The following is a 19154-nucleotide window of genomic DNA, read 5'->3' as shown; positions in this document are numbered from 1 at the left end:
CAGGATATAGAATTCTGGGCTGGAAATTGTTCTGTTTAAGTAGAATAAAGGTAGATGACCATTGTCTTCTTGCTTGGAAGGTTTCATTAGAGAAGTCTGGTCACCCTGATGGATTTGCCCCTGTAGGTCAACTGGCACTTACTCCTGGCAGCTTGAAGAATCTTTTCTTTTGTGTTGACTTTGGACAGGTTTATCACAATGTGTCTTGGAGAAGCTTGTTTAGAGTTGAGGAGTTGAGGTGACCTGGGGACCGATATACCTCTGAAAGGCATGTGTCAGAATCTATGGTGATATTTAGGAAATTTTCTTTTATAATATTCTCTAGTATGGCTTCCATTCCCCTCGGGCATTCTTCTTCCCCTTCTGGGATTCCTGTAATTTGTATGTTGGAATACTTCATAAAGTCCCATAATAATGACAGTGAACATTCTGCTTTCTCTGGCTTCTTTTCTGCCTCTTTTACTATCTGAGTTATCTCAAGAACTTTGTCTTCTACCTCTGAAATTCTTTCTTCTGCATGGTCTAACCTGTTGCTGATACTTTCCATTGCATCTTTAAGTTCCCCAATTGACTGCTTCAGTTCCTTCAGCTCTGCTATATCCTTTCTATATTCTTCATATCTTTCATCTCTTATTTGATTCTGTTTTTGGATATCCTTTTGGTTATTTTCCACTTTATCAGCAGTTTTCTCCATTGTTTCCATCATTTCCTTCATTGTTTTCATCATGTGTATTCTGATTTCCCTTTCTGTCATTTCTAACATTTCTTTGTAGGTGGAATCCTCTGCAGTAGCTACCTCATGGTTCCTTGGAGGCGTTGCTCTGGACTGGTTCTTCATGTTGCCTGGAGTTTTCTGCTGATTCTTCCTCATGAGTGATTTCTTTTATCTGTTTCCTTGCCCTAATTTTCCTTTCACTTCCTCTTTTTCTTTAAGTTGCCATGCCTGTGGACTAGGGTTTCGATGAGTCCTTTTGGTACAGGATCAGATGGATGAGAAGATTGAAGAGCAAGAAGGGATAAAAGAAAGAAAAAAAAAAGAAAGAAAGAAAGATAAGAAAAAAGAGAAAGGAAAGGGGGTGGGTAAAACGGAATACTGACAATGAGAAAAGTGGCACAGAAAGAGGGAGACAGAGCAATATAAGTGTACAGTAGGGTACTTTGACACAACCTTAAAAAAAAACCCAACCTCTGGGGGTGCCAGTTTGGGTGGTTCCCTTGAGGTCAGCAGCTCTTTGCTAGCCTGATCAGACACAGTACCCCAACCTCCAGCAAATAGAGAGGAAAGAAAAAAATGCTATAAATCAAACTAAAACAAACAAACAGAAAACTTTACGGGATAAAATTGGGGGAAAAACCAAATGATAGAGGTAGAAACAGTAGCAAAAATGAAGTTCTAATTATTGAAAAAGGCAACAATGAGAAACTGTATTTAAACTAGAAAAAATAGAGAAAGAAAAGAAAAATCTATAGGGAAAACGTTGAAATTAAAAAAAACAAAACAACAACCCTCTCTCCCCCCAAGAAAAAAAACCCAAAAGAAAAGCAGCATATATATCTTGTTGAATATTGTCTGGGCAACAGGCGAGGTTCTCGGGTATGAGATGTGAATTACAATGCTGATACGACTGGAGGCCTCTGCTGATTTCTCCAATCTGTATTTAATTTTTATTGGAATAATAATCTTAGTGTAATTATAATAGCAACTGTCTCTCTTTATTCTATCTACCTACCTATATATTTGTATATTTCCTGTCACTACTAAGAAATCTTTTATTTATAGTTCCTGATACAGAATTCGATTAATATTTGCCCCTTTTGGCCATTCCTTCATGTAGGTTGGGCGTATTTTTGGATATTTTCCAAAGGATTTAATCCAGGTAGTCCATGAGTATACCAAAGAAGAGCTACAAGTTCCATCAGATGTAAGTTGTGGATTTTTTTTTTGTTCTTGGTTACAAATTGGCTTATAAATGATTACCTCTTAAAAAAAGGAAGAAAGAATTTAAAAGAGACCGTATCATAATCTGATGGCTATCTAATATATTCAAGCAGGTGTTATTACTGTATATTCCTATACAGGACATTTCTTTGCTCTGAAAAATTAAGAATTCATTATCCTTGTATGTAGTTATTAAATTTAAGTGGTAAATCATTTTACAAGAAAAAGGAAAAAGTGTTGGTTTGAAAACTGTTTATCAAATAGCTATTAGACATTTTAAGAATATAGAAATTAGGTTCAATTAATTGAACTCATTTTGCACTGGGCCAGAAATGCAGACTTAGAAAGCTTTTCTTCCTATTGACTCCTTAGTTACTTAAGGGATTATAGTTAATGTCATAGATTTGGGAAAGGGAACCTGAGAGTTTCAGGTGAGGTCCCGTCTCACATCTGTAAGGTACTGACTACAGATTCGATAAAGCATTTATCTATATTGCACTGACTTTAAAAAGTTTGTGAATAAAAGGATTTTGTGTTCTGGACTCTTTGTTTTATAATTTTATAAATTATAATTTTCTGGAATTTTAAAATTTATAGTAATTGATGCCTACCTTCTTTCAGAAATTTTTAGAGTTACTGCAGAGCATGCAAGCTGCTAGGCTCAGGCAGTTCTTAGATGTGATTGGCAGAATGGAGAAGTCTCAGAGCTCTTGTTATTTTTAAAATTTCTTGATAATATTAGGGGCCATGAAGTCAGTCCTATTACCTGTTTGGCCTCACTCCTGATGAAGGTGCTGCCTGAGATGTAAGTGTGAGACAGAGTGACACACAGGTCCACTGGTCACAGAGACCTGTGTTGGATGCTGTTTTCTCGTGGCACCTGACACTGAGAGATTGGCTCAGGCTGCATGTGACAGAGAGGGGAGATCATTTATCCCTTGCCATGCTGGATAGGTCTTCACAGAGTTTAGTTATGAGATGAAAATTATCTTTGTTGATTTTTAACTTTTCCTTCAGTTTATGACTCTTGGTATACCAGTTTGCTTACCAATGGAGAAAAGAAAGAATTTAGGTTGAGAGATAGTCTTTTTTTTTTTTTTTTTGTAGAGACAGAGTTTCACTTTATTGCCCTCGGTAGAGTGCCGTGGCGTCACACAGCTCACAGCAACCTCTAACTCCTGGGCCTAGGCGATTCTCCTGCTTCAGCCTCCCGAGCAGCTGGGACTACAGGCGCCTGCTACAATGCCTGGCTATTTCTTTGTTGCAGTTTGGCCAGGGCTGGGTCCGAACCCGCCACCCTCGGTATATGGGGCTGGCGCCCTACTCACTGAGCCACAGGCACCGCCCGAGAGATAGTCTTGAAAGCAGATCTTAGTGACTACCTAGAACCTGATTTAAAGTAAGATATATACCTTCTGAATCTTGTTTTCAAGTTGTTCCTGTGGTACTAACAAAGCGGGGAGCCCTCTTGATATCATTCTCTGTACCTTTACATATTTACTTTTCTGGTGCCTATACCCAAATCCAAGGACATTATGAGCCAAAAATCCATATACACTTAGAACCTGACAGCCAGGCGAGTCTGCCTATTTCTAGGTGAGAGAGCAGGGAAATATAGCATAGAGGACACAGGGGTAGAGGACCTGGATTGTCTCTCAGCTTCTTCTGGAAGGGTTGTTAAGAGGTGAGTGCCCAGAACATCAGGCATAAGTATTGAGGGTTTGGGAACCCAATAAATGATAACCCATTTTTCCCCAGCTGAGCTCAAAACAAATATAGGAATCCAGGAGTTGGGCAGGTAGAGATAAAAATGTCACCATATTTACTGATAAAGCTGTTTAGGGAGTATAATTCAAGTGTGCAGAGAGAACAGGCTTTCTAACGTTGTGTAGTATACAATAAACGGACTTACCCAGCCACAGATTGAGCGAGCCAACTGGGGGCCACCCCAAGTACGACTGTCCTCTAAAACTGACAGTGTTAAGGGATAGAATATGTATTTTCCTTTTGGCTGGTACCAAACAGAAAATGGGGTGGAGCTGAGCAAACTCGCCAATCACAAGAATCATTCCTTCCCTGGGGAAAAAAAGTGAAGGGAAGCCAGTGGTAGCACTTGGGTGGGAAGGTGCATTCCTGCCTTCTGTCCCCACACTGCCCAAGAACAATCGTTGCCCAAGGTTGACACAAATGCCCCTCTGGAGCCAAACATGAATTTGAGATTATCTCTATCATTAGCATGGGTAAGAATTTGCTCTTCTGACACTTGGTTAGTGACATACGAATGTTTTTCTTTCCCTTACAGGAAACGGATTTTGTCTGTTTTGATGGAGGAAGAGATGATTTTGATAATTATAATGTAGAAGAACTTTTAGGGTTTTTGGAATTGTATGATTCTGCAAATGGAAACTCTGAGAAAGCTGTAGAAAAAACTTCTCAGCATGTGGGTAAACATCCTGAAGTATCTAAGGAAAGTGAGCCTGAACCAGTAGAAGTCAGCTCAGAGGAAAGTGAAAGTGTGTTCTCAGAAAACACTAAAGATCTCAAGGAACAATTTATGACTCAGAAGAACCACCCCTATACAAACAGCCAAGCAGATGACGCTCAGGGAGAGCATTCTTCATTTGAACCTTTTAAAGAAATGCTGCAAGAGAAATTAAAAGTGCCAGAAAATGAAAACAACAAAACTAACAATAGTTCTCAGGTCTCAAAGGAGCAGGAAAAGATGGGTGCTTGTAAACTTTTGCAAAAAGAAATGACCCTGGACTTGAAAACCAAATTTGGCTCAACTGCTGATGCACTTGTATCTGATGATGAGACAACCAGGCTTGTTACCTCATTAGAGGATGATTTTGATGAGGAATTAGAAGCTGAGTATTATGAAGTCAAGAAGGAGGAAAAGGAGAATCTAGAAGACTTTAATGAGCTGCCATTACTAACCTTTGAGAGTGGAGAAAATACAGAAACCCCAGTGAGATCTGGAGTTGAGAAATATTCTATAGACAAAGAACAGAATACAAATAAAGAGGATAAAGTTGAAGGAACTGTGCCCTTTGGCATCAAAAATGATGAGGCAGATACTCTAACAAGCTGGGGGGATACTATCTTTTCTATTGTCACTGGAGGTGAAGAAAAAACAGGTGTGATGGATTTAGAGAGTTCTGATTCAGAGGAAGAAAAAGAAGATGTTTCCTTAGTTCCAGGTAGCAAACAGGGGAAACCACAATCAACAACAGAATACACTGACCCTGAACATGTGAAAGACAGTCTTCTGATTGTAGAAGTCCCTAAAACAAATAATGACAAAGGCTCAGAAGTGGACACTGAACTTGACATTAAAGGAAAAGGGAGGAAAGTTCAGGAATCCGAGGGGGACCTGGTACAAGATGAGACCAAGTTAGAGGATGAGAAGCAAGAAGGAGTGACTGTGCACAGTTCTATGCAAAGTAATAATCTCAACTCTTTGCCAGCTGCTGAAAAGGGTAAAGACATATTACAGTCAGCCTCTGATGACAAAGACAGTGACCTAGAAGGCGCAGCTATTCATATCTCCAAGGGAATGCTCCCCGAAAAAAAGCCTGGAGAGATTTTGGAAGGTGACTCAGGGAGTGACTCTATGCGTAAAGCTGTAGGGAATCATGTGAATGCAAAGAAGATTGAACAGGAGTCCTTGGATCTCGTACCACTTGTAGGAGATGATCAGCATAATGTGTCCGGAAACAGTGTGGAGGAAGCAAATGTTGTGTTAAATGGACCAAAACCACACACACTTTCAGTGGACCATCAACATGAGGAATTTAAAGGGGATCTAATTCTTAAAACTCAAAATCAACCAAGATTCTCTTCCCCAGGTGAAACTGGTTTGCCAAGAGAACTAGAAGAAGAGGTTCCCATTCCGGGAAGAAATCTATCATGGCCACCAGAAAGAGACATGGCTGTGGCAGTCCCTAAGCCCTTGAATGAGATGAAGAGGCTCCCAGAGGAAGAGGTGGGAGAAGACTCCTCTGCGGAAGAGTCTATTCATCACAAGGCAGTGCAGGGCACACAGGAACTGGGAGAAGCAGGCCAACCTGCTGGTGTGGGAGGACCAGGCTTCTACGCTGAAAAGCCAGAAGCAGAGGAGGAGGATTATATCCCTGAAGAACTGCTGGAGGATGAAAATGCTGAAAGTGCAAAACAGGCTAAAGACAGAAACCCTGGGGTTCAGGACAGGCAGGCAGACATTAATCTGCAAATCCCTGAAACAGTAGTTTTAGGGACCACTGATACTGATCCAGAAATCGAAGAAAACAAGCAAGAAGCTAGTATGTTGGGTAGAGAGAACAAAAATGAAACTGCAGGCAATGGCATCGACACAGTAGGCAGGGAACCAGCTGGGACGGCACTAGAAAAGGGCGATCACCCCCCGGTAGATGAGAAAGCACAGATACTGTCTGACACGACCGACTTTCCCGACCAGGCAAAAACTTGGACTCCAGAGTTAGTTGAAGTGTTTCAGAATGATCCTGATTATCTGAAACGAGAGAACCCTGAGGAACATCTGAAGACCCCAGGGCTTGCAGAGAAGCCTGAGGGGGAAGAACTCTCCAAAGAGGACCATGAGGACACAGAAGAATTCATGGACACTGAAGGCCAAGGATCTGCTTCTGAAGAACTTGATGATGACCCATTCCACTGGGCTCCACATGCAGCTGTAGAGCCCAAGCACAGAGACAAGAGGGAGAACTTGCCCATAATAAGCACCTTCTTTAAAGAGCAGCAGTCTCTGCAGAGGTTCCAGAGGTACTTTGATGTCCACGAGCTGGAAGCCATGCTACAAGAAATGTCGTTAAAGCTGAAGTCAGCACAGCGGGAGAGCCTGCCCTACAATGTGGAAAAAGTCCTAGATAAGGTCTTCCGTGCTTCTGAGTCACAGATTTTGAGCATAGCAGAGCAAATGCTCGATGCTTGTGTGACCAAAAATAGAGAGCAGGGGATGAAGGAAAGTAACGTGTTTGAAGAGGCTGCAGTGCTAGATGATGTTCAAGACCTGATCTATTTTGTTAGGTACAGGCACTCCACAGAAGAGGAGACAGCCCCACTGGTGGTGGCACCACCTCTCCAGGAAGGCTGGGGTAAACTTGGGGAAGGTAAGGTACCTGTGTGTGGCCTTATAGAGCTGGCTGGAGAAGCAGGGGGTGAGGGTTGGAATTTGCTGAAGTGCTTCATGTCTTATTTGTAAAGGTCTGTTCAGTTTCCAGTGTGTCTAAAAGAGAGGGACAACAGGAGGCCCACACTTGTCCCTTCCTGCCTACTTTTAGGCTGGAGCTTGGGGGAGGATTCCTTACTTTTCGCTTAGGACAATTGAGACTGTTAGGATTTTCAAAGGGAAACTTTATAAAAAGCTAAAGAGAAAACTGTGAATAAAGAAATGATACACATTGTAGACCCCTAACAAAGCACAGATTTTGTGTAAGATTATGGAAGGACTGTGTTGAATGCAGTTTTTAAATCATAAGGTAACTGCTCTATACCTAAGGATTGGCTAGCATAACTTTCAAAGCTGCCTTGTTGAGTTCCTTCATTCCCTCCAACATCATCTTTTGGGGATGATGTGTTCTTTCCCCACCTCTTGGGAGCAGTCACACACTCCAGTTAAACTCTCCTGCAAGCTAAGGTTCTTGCATTCAGATTAGTCAAGCAGGGAATCAGGAAGAGGAGCCTTCTAACACAGCATAGAAGCCATTCTGTAAATATTTGCTGAATTGGCCCCAAGCAAACATCCTGACATAAACTTTCCAATTCCTAGTTCCATGTTCTATTCTCTGTACCCAGGCTTTTTAAACAGAGGTGTTTGAACTGAGGGTGTGTGGTAGAGTACCAAGGGAACATAAAGCCACAGGAAAATCCATCTCCCCAGAGTGCTAATTTTTCCTGAGAAGTTAGTGCAGGGAAGTGTTTTTGCATTTAACCAAAGCAGATATATTTTGGATAAGAATACAAAATTCAAATGAATTTTCAGGGTGAAATATGAGGCTGCAAAGAAACTCATCTTTGATATGGGTCACTTTGGACTATGCCCTAAACCTCTGGGGAAAGGAGACAGGTTTGCTCTCTTTAACTCTTAGAGGTACTGTGAAAGTATTTGAAAGGTGCTTTGGCAAGTTGCCTTGGCATGGAATGCCCTTTCCTGTACTAACTCTGAGAAGAGCATGTCTGAAGGAATTCATGTTTTTTCTGTGTTGAACAGGTGTTTTCACATTTCTTCTCTTGACTCTTGCACATTTATTCGCACATATATGTCAGTTTTCCAAGGGGAGCTATCAAAGTCCCTACCATAGACATACTGACTTATGAAATACTTTTAAATAAATTTTATTATGTAGATTAGTCATTCTTCAAGTGGGATGAAAGAAACTGAAACTTTTATTTCTCTGCCCGGTTGCACCCCATGAGTTGTCCATGCAGGGGCGCAACACTGGGGTGCCCTGGCCCTATATGAGGAGTTAGCTGATCAGCAGTGTCAGCAAGCTGTGCCAGCCTGTGCTTTCCTGTCACTTGCAGAGATGAAGCCACCCCATGAAGATAATTTCTTTCAAGAAAATGTGGAAGAACTTAATATGCAGGTTCCTGAAGAGTACACCTCCTTGGACCAGCTTGTGACGGGGGACATGGGTGCCGCAGAAGTGTCGCAGAAGTTGAATACTGAGAAAGACTTGGACCCAGGTAAACTTTGCCAATTTTTTTCTACAGAGTGGAGACATAATCACATGGAAGACCTTCTAGGAGATTTGTTGCCAAAGGTAGGAAAGAGAGGGGAGAATAATACGATATGTACAAATTGAAGGAAAAAAAGAAGCCAGAATGAATTGAGAGAAAAGTAGGAATTAAGACAGATGGAAAGGCTATAATCCCTGTGCTTTGGGAGGCTGACGTGGGAGGATCATTGGAGGCTAAGATTTCTAGACCAGCTTGAGTGGCATAGCAAGACCCCATCTGTACAAAAAATAGACAAATTAGCTGGGAGCGGTGGTGCACCTCTGTAGTCCCAGCTACTTGGGAGGCTGAGGTAGAAGGATCACTTGAGCCCAGCAGCTTGAGGCTATGGCGAGCTATGCTCCTTACACTGCATTCCAGCCTGGGTAACAGAGCGAGACCTTGTCTCTAAAAAGAAAAAGATATATATTGAAAAGAGGCCAGAGACTATAACTAATCTACAAACCAGTGCTTGGCTGTCACTATCTTTTATGCATTATTTTAATCTAAAATGTAATTAAAAGACCTTACACTCTAACATAGTAGTTTTCAACCAGATCAATAGCATCAGGAACTCTGGGGGTGGGTCCAGAAATCTGTTTCAACGAGCCCTCCAAGGAAGACGGAGTGGATGCATGTTAGAGTTGGAGAAACCCTGCTCTAAACTCACAGATGCTGTGTTTTCCTCACTTTCCCTCCTTTTCTCTAATAGAAGACAGAATAATGCAGTTCTTATTTTCATTTGCTATTTGGACATGGTAAATAAAACTTTGTAAAACCCAGTGAAGGGGTTCAGGTGTGTTTAGCTTATAGGAGCCAGTAGGGACTTTGCAGTGTGTAATAACCCAGTGTAGACCAACATTTGTGAGGAGTACTTTACCACACATGGCACACAGTAAGTATCTAGTGGGAGATGAGAAAATGTTTTCAAAAATAGTTGAAAAAACCAAACCCTCCTGTATCAGCAGCTTTCTAATTTTTGTAGTAGATTTTACAAGTAGATCAGAACAGCTAATTGTGTTATTTTGTCAGTTTGAAATGGTGATGGTGACATAGGATGCCATTACTGTTTTGTGATTTTAGGACTCTAGTCTGGAAGTTAGAGCATTACTGTGTGACGCTGCAGGGCTTGGCACCACTGCACTGACACGTTCCCCCCAAGACAAATGCACAGAGTATAGGAGAAGTCACAGTACGGAGGAGCATTCTACCAATTTTTGAGACATTTCAGAGGTCTCCCATGTTCCAGAGGACATTGCATTCATGTATAATGAATATATATACTTCTAAACTCCTTCACTCAAAAAGATTCTTCTTGTTGAATATGAGTCATGCATCATATACACTTGTTACTCTATTGCTCAGTAATTTTCAAAGTTAGGGAAAATTCTGCGTACAGAATTAACAGACATTCTTTTGTCCTCTCTTTTAAGTTACACTACAAAATGGCCTTTATGACTTCTATAGTCAAATCTTCCTAATTGTCCCGTACTGCATCTCAGTGACTGAGATGCTGACATAAATGGGGAAACTTTATCAGAAGTTGAATTCACATAGTGAATGGAATCTTAGGGTTAGATTAGGGAATCTTAGGATAGACTTAGAGGCAACTAGTTCACCTCCTTTATAATTGCATGTTAGTTTAGACTCCTGGCTGTTTGCAAAACATGCCTCAGACTCCTACAACTCACATGGAAATCCTGACCACCCTGGCATGTGGAAATCCTTTTAGGTATAACTGGAAACTGGCCTCTGACCAAACCATTTGCCTACCCCATGAGCAATTCCTTTTAGTCACTCTTGGCATTTACCACATTCTCTTTTATGCTGCTGTGACTCATCCAATCAGTAAACAATTATTGTGCACCTGCTGTTTGCCGGATGTTGTGTGAGTGAAACCTTGGTGCATTCCACCTGCAGGTCTATAGACTGATGCTCACTCTTTTTCCCTTGCTGTTTTTCTGAAGTCTCTGACACAGTACTGCTTCACCAGCACTAGCTATGTGTTTGTTGGATGTGACCGTCTATGTGGAGAAGGCATAAAATTCTGTTTTTCTCAATTCCCATGAGCAAATGTGGTTGTGAGGTTGTGACAGTGGTTACATCACTAAGGAGGTGCTGGAGGAGATGGGTGGGGGTAGAGTGGGTTGGAGATGGGTCCATTTTATAATTGAAGGGTATGTTGGCTCTAATTGGTATCCTGGATTTTTTTCTCTGTACAGTTGTTTTATAGCCACATATTCCAGGCACAGCGGCAAGTGGATATTTAATAAATATTTAAAATGAATTCTTATTCTAAAGCATAAAATATTTATTTTCCTCCTCATGTAATCAATTTTAGGGCTGATTACGACAGAAGGCACTCCTGCCAATGCTGTTGATGCAAAAAAGCAACTAGAGATAGATGCTGAAGAGGCAGCAAATGTTACACCGCTGGAAAATGCAGTCTTTTTAATATATTCATTCCTGTTTTATTTAACTAAGTCGGTAAGTTTGACAAGTGGTTTCTTCAGCTAGCAGGTTGATTATTGTAGTTTTTAAGTTGATTTTGAACATGAGTGAAGAACTTGAAATGTTTTTGTGGAACTGGCTCCTTATCTTTTGAAGGTAGCCCTTGACAGGAGCCACAGGGATGTCCAACTGTGAAGTGGGTTCTCAGCTCAGCACATGAGGAGGATTTGCTGCAGCCAGGCCTGGACATGTGTAGACCTGGAAAGCATGGTTCTTTCTCTCAGGGACCTTTCGGTTTAGCTGTGAGATAAAATTATTCACTTGATACAATATGATTCACCCCATAGTAGAACAGTATGTGGCGTATGGTGGTTCGTCATGGTGGGAGGATGACAGGAAAGGCCCGAAGTCAGATGAGACGTGGTCTAACTGAGTTGGAGGACCAGTGGGAGCTTACAGTATAGTTTGTTATTGAATAGAAGGGCAGGGGAGGGGGCAGTGGGGATGGGCATAAGGAGCAGCATGCAGACAGAAGCAATAACATGTTCAGAGAAACAGAGGTGTGCAGGAAGGGAACTTGGGGAAGCGGAGTCTTTGCTGTGGTCACAGTGTGGGGTCAGATGGGCCCATCTGTTGGAGGGCGGCCGGGGCAAGTCAGAAGGGAAATTGTACATAATAAACGTTGTCAGATTGTTAACAGTGGGGATCCCTGGAAGGTTTTATGCGGGAAAGAGAGTGGTCAGATCTGTTTCTTGGAAAGAGTCTCTTATGACATGATATTTATTCAGATCTTTCTGAACAGTCATGATCCAAATGAGATACTTGGTTCACCTGGAAGCTTAAGTTTTTTTAGGACTTAGCTCCCCCTTGTGGTACTTTTTGAAATTGGATTTTTTTTTTTGGTGGGGGGAGGGTACATTATAGGAATGAGTAAGTAAAGTAAGCTTTCAGAAGTTGGAGCCCAAATTGCCCTTTAGAGCTATGGAGAAAGTGTCCTCCTCAACAAAAGTAGTTTTTTTCCTAGGTTCTGTTTGTTTCAGGACTTGTGGAGAAAAGAGAGTTTATTGTTTTTGTCGTTGTTCTGTAAAATGCATGGGTTTTGGGCCAGGATGATCTGGTTTTAAATCCCAAAGCTCTCATGTAGAAGTCTAGCATGTTACTAAACTAAACCTCAGTTTTATCATCTGAAAAATGTAGACAGTATCTACTCCGTTGTCAGAATTAAATGACCTGATGATGTGAAGTCTGATGTAGCAGCTGGCATTTTATAGTGTCTCGTCCTCTGCCTGGTTCTCATTTGGGTGGTCAGAGGGCATGTAAAGACATTGAATATCTGGAGGATTCAGGACAAGGGCCACCAGGATAGGAAATATGTAGGAAAGCCAAACCATTTTTCAGTTTTCCCCATGGTTGTGGAGGTGACAGCCACATGGGTGAAGATATGTGAAATTTTCCATAATTACAGCATTCTGAGAATTCGGAATTTGATTATCAGAATGAATCATCACTGAAAAATTTAACAGCCCCAGATGTGGAAGAAATTCTTTATTCACCGTATTTCTAGATACTCAGCTACCCCATTTCTACGCCTGGGTAAGGGCACAGGGTGTGGTATAGGATATACTCTGTGATTGGGGTGTAATGGGGGAAGAAACGGACATGAATGGCAAGATAGAAGGGTGCAGTATTACAGACTTCAAAGGGATTTTCAGAAAAGCATTCTGATGCCCAAGTATGTATGGGACATTGTGATAGGAATAAAAGACTCCAAGAGGCATAAAGCACAATTCTGATTTTTTAAAGGGCTTTAAGAAAAGGGCTTATCAAATATATTGAAGGTTGCAAGAAAATGGAGACTATATGAAATAGTTTATGTAAAGTGTCAGATAAGTTGTATAGATAATTATCTGATACAGCTCAGGAGTAATGAAGTGCTAATTTTAATGGGAAAACTGCACCAGAGGTGAGATTCATAAATTAATGGTTGGTGGATAGTCAGTAGAATCCTCAGGGTTGAAAGAGACTGTAGAAGCCTCCTAGTCCAACTTATCACTAATGGCACTAATTTTCTCCACTGCAGCTCTGATACCTGCGGCCTTTGTATCAACAATTCCTAGTGTAAACTACCTACATTACAAGGGTACCCCTTCTTCCCTTGGCTAGTTCATTCTCATATTAACTCCAAATTTTCCCCCACATTATTTCTTCTATAGAGTCTAATTTCCCTTTTATGTAGTAATACTTTAAATATTTGAAGTAATGTATTAATTTTTTACCATGGAAAATTTCTCATATACCAAAGCAAAGAACCTGTGGCCCCCCTCACCCAATTTAATAATTGCTACTATCACTCACTATTTGGCACAACCAAAATCCCCTCTCTTCCTGTTTCTCTTCAATTGTTGTTATGGTGGTAAAATGCACATAACATAAAATTTAACATCTTAACCATTTTTAAGTATATAGTTAAGTGGCACTAAATATATTCATAATGTTGTACAACCAACTTCTTTTGAAAAATTGTTCTTGTTCATTCAGGATCTTGTTGAAGTTCAAATGTTGTAACATATTGGTATTATCAGTCTTAAGTTTTAGCCATTCCGGTGGGTATGTTTTATGGTTTTAATTGTATCTTGTGATGATTAATGATACAGAGCACTTTTCTACGTGCTCATTGCCCGTACTTTTTTGGTGTGTCTTTTTACTTTGACTAGCTGGAATACAGATGTTTCCTAGCCCTGTGAAAACTCTGGGAATTGTTTCGCTTCAGTTCTTTTTTCCTTTAGTTGTTCTTTGCTCATCCTCACAGAATCTTACCCTACACTTGTGGTTTAGAATTCTGCCAAGGCTTAAGGAGTCCATCTTGCAGATTTCATTTATAACTCTTTTCATTTATAGCCTCCATCTTATTTCAGGTACCTCAGTCTCCCCAAACTCTGATCTCTGCTTTCTCAGCAAGAGTGGTGTACTCTGCCTGTGTTCCCCTTCCTTGCACTGAGGTCAAGAAAGTACCTCCAGGTAGAAAGGTGGGTGGTTGTGGGGCTCCCTTCCTTGTTTTCCATGTGTCACTAGACAACTATATTTTGTCTAGTTTTCTAGTAATGGGAGGGCAAGTCTCATACTAGTTACCATATATTTTGTTGTTGTTGCAATGTATTCATTGAAGAAACAGTTCTGTTTGGCTTCTGGGGCATATCATGGCCTAGATTTTACTAACTACATATCCCCAGTAATGCATATTTTCTTTGGTTCTTCATATTTCCTGGGAATTGGTAGTTGTATCCTTAGTCAAAATTCAAATTCAATTTTATTCGACAAGAATACTTAATAGGAGATGTTGTGTACTTCCTTTAGGAAGCATTTAAAATCTCAGTGTTCCCTTTTTTAATATTACTGGTTATTAGTACTATTGACTAGATCTGTTAATGTATTCTAGGTTACAAAACAATGATACTCTGATTATGGTGTTCCTTCTTCAATTAAAGGGTGGGTTACTTCTGCAAAGAGAAACTCATGATCAACTCTTCTTTACACTGAAACTTGGTTTGTATAGCTAGGGCAGGGTAAATATTTAACTCTTTATCTTCATTTAAATAGTTTACAAAATAATGAGTTTGACAAGTATCATCCAATAATGTTTAAAGGTTTTTTTGTCTCTTTTCTAAGAAACATTATGATTTTAAAAACAGTTGGTATACAGTATTTCAGTCCAGTGGAGAATAGTAAGCATTCTTATTGATGATCAGTTTCTCCCATTTTGGGCTCATTCAGCTTGTCTTCTGGGCCCTTCTGACACTAGCTCATGGTCATTGCCACCTTCATTGCTCTCTAGTATGACAGAATGTTCCAAATTAATCTTGTATGTTTTCTGTCCAGATCTGGAAGAAACTGTTTCTCTAAAGAACTCTCATTCCTTTTAACGGGAAATGGTATTTAAAAATTACATTCTAGGTGCTGTGATTGCTTATTGCTTTTGGCTTGGCCATCATTTCTAGGACTTTTCAGAGGACGAAGTTAGGAAATATGTGGGGTTTTTTTAAATGCAGATATTCATCATAATGTCATATGGATACTTCCAATCAAAATTTAGGAAGCCAGAGAGATTTTTACTTCACTTCTCTGTCTTACATTTGTATCTTCTGTCTTCAATGCTAGAAAACCCAGTTTTCAGTGATAGCAACATAATCATTTACCCTATTTTACAATATTCATATAACTATTAAAATACAAATTCAACACTATCACCAACAGTATGTTATTGAAATATTTAAAGAACATTTTATAGTTCTTTTGTCTTTAAGCTGTATGCCACTAGCATGGGTTTGAAGTATTTCCTTTCTGTGGTCCTGCCAACAGTTTGACATACAGTTAGTTTAATTATTTCATTTTTGCTTTCAGTTTTTAGGGATTGCTTTTGAAAATTTTTGTTTTATTTTCTTTTGTTATTTATAAAAACCAAAGTCAATTCATAAAACAGGGTCTATTTGGAGAACTATAGCTTTTGTCTCAGTTTCATCCATGCTGTTATTACCTTTCTCCATAGGTAATTTTAAAAATTTATTTCATTATCTATTTTACCATTAAAAAAAAACAATTTTCACCTCCAGCCATGATAGCTTTATAGGTATCAGCTTAACCCTTCAAACTGAAACAAATAAAAAGAAAAAACCAGACAAAATAAATGAAACAACAAATCAAGACATTGGACATCAGGCAACAAAGGACATTAATTCCTAAAAGATGAGGAACAATTGCCATGAGCTCTACACTTGTGCCAGCCTACTGCATTAGGAGTACCCAGGTCATGACACAGAAAGGGGAAGCCTGAGTGGAGTCCAGTGAGTTGAGGAGATAGGTCAGGGAGACCAAGCTGGGGAGAGTTCACAGGGGAATAGCAAGAGGAGACAGCTACCGGGAGAGACAGAATACTGATCAGCATGTGAGTGTGACACCACAACTGAAATTCAGAAAAAACATTTAAGTGATTAGAGGGAATGGTTCCTGGCACAGGGCCTGGAATAGTGCCGAGAAAACCTCATGATCATAGGCAGATTAGCTAGAGTACTTAGAGGGGTCTTGTCTCAGGCTAAATGCTGCTAATCTCTTGCCTAACAAATCTTAAGACTCAAAAGAATCGACTGTTTTCAAGTTACTTAGCTGGAATCCCAAAACAAAGCTTAAGAATATTTGTTCTTAATGTATGATATCCAATCAAAGATTATTGGACATTCAAAGAGGCAAGAAAATACAACCTAAATGAGAAGAAAAATTAACCAAAGCCAAACATGAATTGCCAGAGATGTCAGAATTAAGTGGGGACATTAAAACAGTTATTATTATTATATTTCAGATGCTACAGAAGTTAAGTAGAGACATGAAAGGTATTTTTTAAAAGACCCAAATCAAACTTCTAAAGATGAAAACAACACAGTTCCCGAAATGATAAATGTACTGGATGAATGAGACTGATGCCAGATTAGACACTGTAGATGAAAAGATTAGGAAACTGGAAGATGCAGCAATAGAAGCTATGCACAGTGAAACACAGAAGGGGAAAAGACTTCAAGAAAAATGAACACAGTGAGTTGTGGGACACTTTGAAGCAACCTAATATATGTGCAATTGGAATCATTGGAGAAAGGGAATTCAGAAAAATACTTGAGGAAATAGTGGTTGAAAATTTTCCAAAATCTATGAAAGCCATTAACCTGTCAATCCCAGAAGCTCAGTAAAGATCAAGCACAAGAACCATGAATAAAATGACACCAAGATATATAAGAATCAAATTGCTCAAAACAAGTGATAAAGAACACTCTTAAAAGCAACCACAGAAGAAAGTATCTTTATGTAGAGAGGAACTGAAGTAAGGGTGAAATCACATTTCTTGTATGAGAGAATGTAGTGGAGTAGAATGCAGTGGAGTAGTACCTTATTGACCTGCAAAATACATTTCAGAACAGAAGATGCAGTGAAGATTTTTCCAGCATATACAAGCTGAAAGAATTTACCAGTATACTTGCACCATAAGAAATGTTAAAAGAAGTCCTTTAGGCATAAAGAAAATGACAATAAATGGAAATAGTGGAGCCATGCAAATGAAAAATGTCAGATTATGATCATGTGGGTAAATATATATATACTTTTTATTACTTAAATATCCCTAAAAGTTAATTGTTTAAAGACAAATATCAATGTAGTATGGGGCTTAGAATTTAGGTAAAAGTAAAATATATGACAATAGTGTAAAGGTGAGAGGAAGGAGAGATGGTAGTAATTATTGTAAAGTTCTTGTTATATACATGAAATAGTATACTGTCATTTGAAGGTAGACTGATAAGTTAAAGACATTCTATAAGCCCTGGAGGATCACTAGAATAACAAATAGTAGATACATAAAAGGTATTTTAAAAAAAAACCCAAATCAAACTTCTAGAGATGAAAACTACATTTGATAAGCCATCAAAGGAGATACATTAGAGTCATTAAAAAAATTCGTTGATCCAAAAGAAGGCAGAATAAGAGGGACAAGAGAAAAAAGAACAAATTGTAAAAAAGATGATGATGCTAAGCTTCAACTTAACCATATCAATAACCACAGTAACTGGAAATAACCCAATTAAAAGAAGAAGAAAGAAGCAAACCCAACTAGATATCTTCAAATAAAAAGGCACAAAAAACGTTAAAACTAAAAACATTGAAAAAGGTATCTGTGTTAATACTGGTCAAGTGAAAGCCACAATGACAATATTAAACCAGACAAAGAAGATTCCAGAGCAAAGTATATTACCAGGGATAAAGGAAGTTATTTGCTAATGATAAAGGGGCCAGATAGCCGAGACTATAAAAATCCTAATGATTTTTGCCTCTCATAATAGACCTCAAAAAGCAAAAAGTGATAGAAAGGCCAGGCGCAGTAGCTTACACATGTTATCTTAGCACTCTAGGAGGCCAGGGAAGGAAGATCACTTGAGCTCAGGAGTTTGAGACCAGCCTGAGCAAAAAGAGACCATCTCTACTAAAAATAGAAAAATTAGCTGGGTGGGGTGGATGTGCCTGTAGTCCGAGCTACTTGGGAGTCTGAAGCAGGAGGATTGGTTGAGCCCAGGACTTTGAGATTGCTGTGAGCTAGGCTGAGACCATGGTACTCTAGTCTGGGTGACAAAGCGAGACTTTGTCTCAAAAAAAAAAAAAAAAAAAAAATCAGCTGGGCATTGTGGTATGCATATGTAGTCCCCAGCTATTCAAGAGACTTGAGAAGGCCAGGAGTTTGAGGTTGCAGTGAGCTGTAATTCCACTGTACTCTATCTAACCCAGGCAAGAGAGAAAGACCTTGTCTAAAAAAAAAAAAAAAAAGAAAGAAAGAAGGAAAGAAAAGTCATAGAACTATATGGAAAAATAGATAAATTTACATTTATAATTGGAGATTTCAATACCTTCTCTCAATAACAGAACAAATAAAAAATTAGTAAAGATCTAGAAAGTATGAAAATCATCATCAACCAACTTGACTTTATTCATGTTAATAGAACATTCCATCCAAGAAAAGCAAAACTCATACTCTTTTTAGTGCATATGAAACATTTACCAAGATAAACAATGTTGTAGGCCATTAAACAAGTCTTAATAGGCTCGGCCCTTATAGCACAGTTATTACTGCACCAGCCACATACAATGAGACTGGCGGGTTCAAATATGCCCTGGGCCAGCTAAACAACAATGACAGCTGCAACAAAAAATAGCTGGGCATTGTAGTGGGTGCCTGTAGTACCAGATACTTGGGAGGCCGAGGCAAGAAAATCACTTAAGCCCAGGAATTTGAGGTTGCTGTGAACTTCGAGGGCAACATAGTGAGACTCTCGTCTCAAAAAAAAAAGTCTTAATAAATATAAAAGGATTCAAATCATACAAAGTATATTATCTGATCACAGTATATGACCAGAGAATCATATAATGGAAAGATCTGAAAAATCCCTCAATATTCAGAAACTAGATGACACACTCCTTAAATAACATATGAGTTAAGAAATCAAAG

General features: G+C 39.4%; 1 protein-coding gene across 9 annotated transcripts in view; it reads left to right on the top strand.

Annotated features, from left to right (window-relative positions):
* MIA3 (MIA SH3 domain ER export factor 3) overlaps nucleotides 1–19154 on the top strand; it is a 65288-nt gene that overhangs the window by 19623 nt on the left and 26511 nt on the right. For all 9 annotated transcript variants that reach the window (XM_053608146.1, XM_053608145.1, XM_053608143.1 and 6 more), the window contains exons 3-6: nucleotides 1836–1922; nucleotides 4242–7065; nucleotides 8480–8641; nucleotides 11013–11158. In XM_053608146.1, coding sequence (XP_053464121.1) covers nucleotides 1836–1922; nucleotides 4242–7065; nucleotides 8480–8641; nucleotides 11013–11158 — 3219 coding nt within the window. The remainder of the gene's footprint in view (nucleotides 1–1835; nucleotides 1923–4241; nucleotides 7066–8479; nucleotides 8642–11012; nucleotides 11159–19154) is intronic.

This window comes from Nycticebus coucang, chromosome 10 (genome assembly GCF_027406575.1).
Source record: "Nycticebus coucang isolate mNycCou1 chromosome 10, mNycCou1.pri, whole genome shotgun sequence".
In the NCBI taxonomy this organism is placed as follows: Eukaryota; Metazoa; Chordata; class Mammalia; order Primates; family Lorisidae; genus Nycticebus; species Nycticebus coucang.
This window is presented reverse-complemented; position numbering and strand designations above follow the sequence as displayed.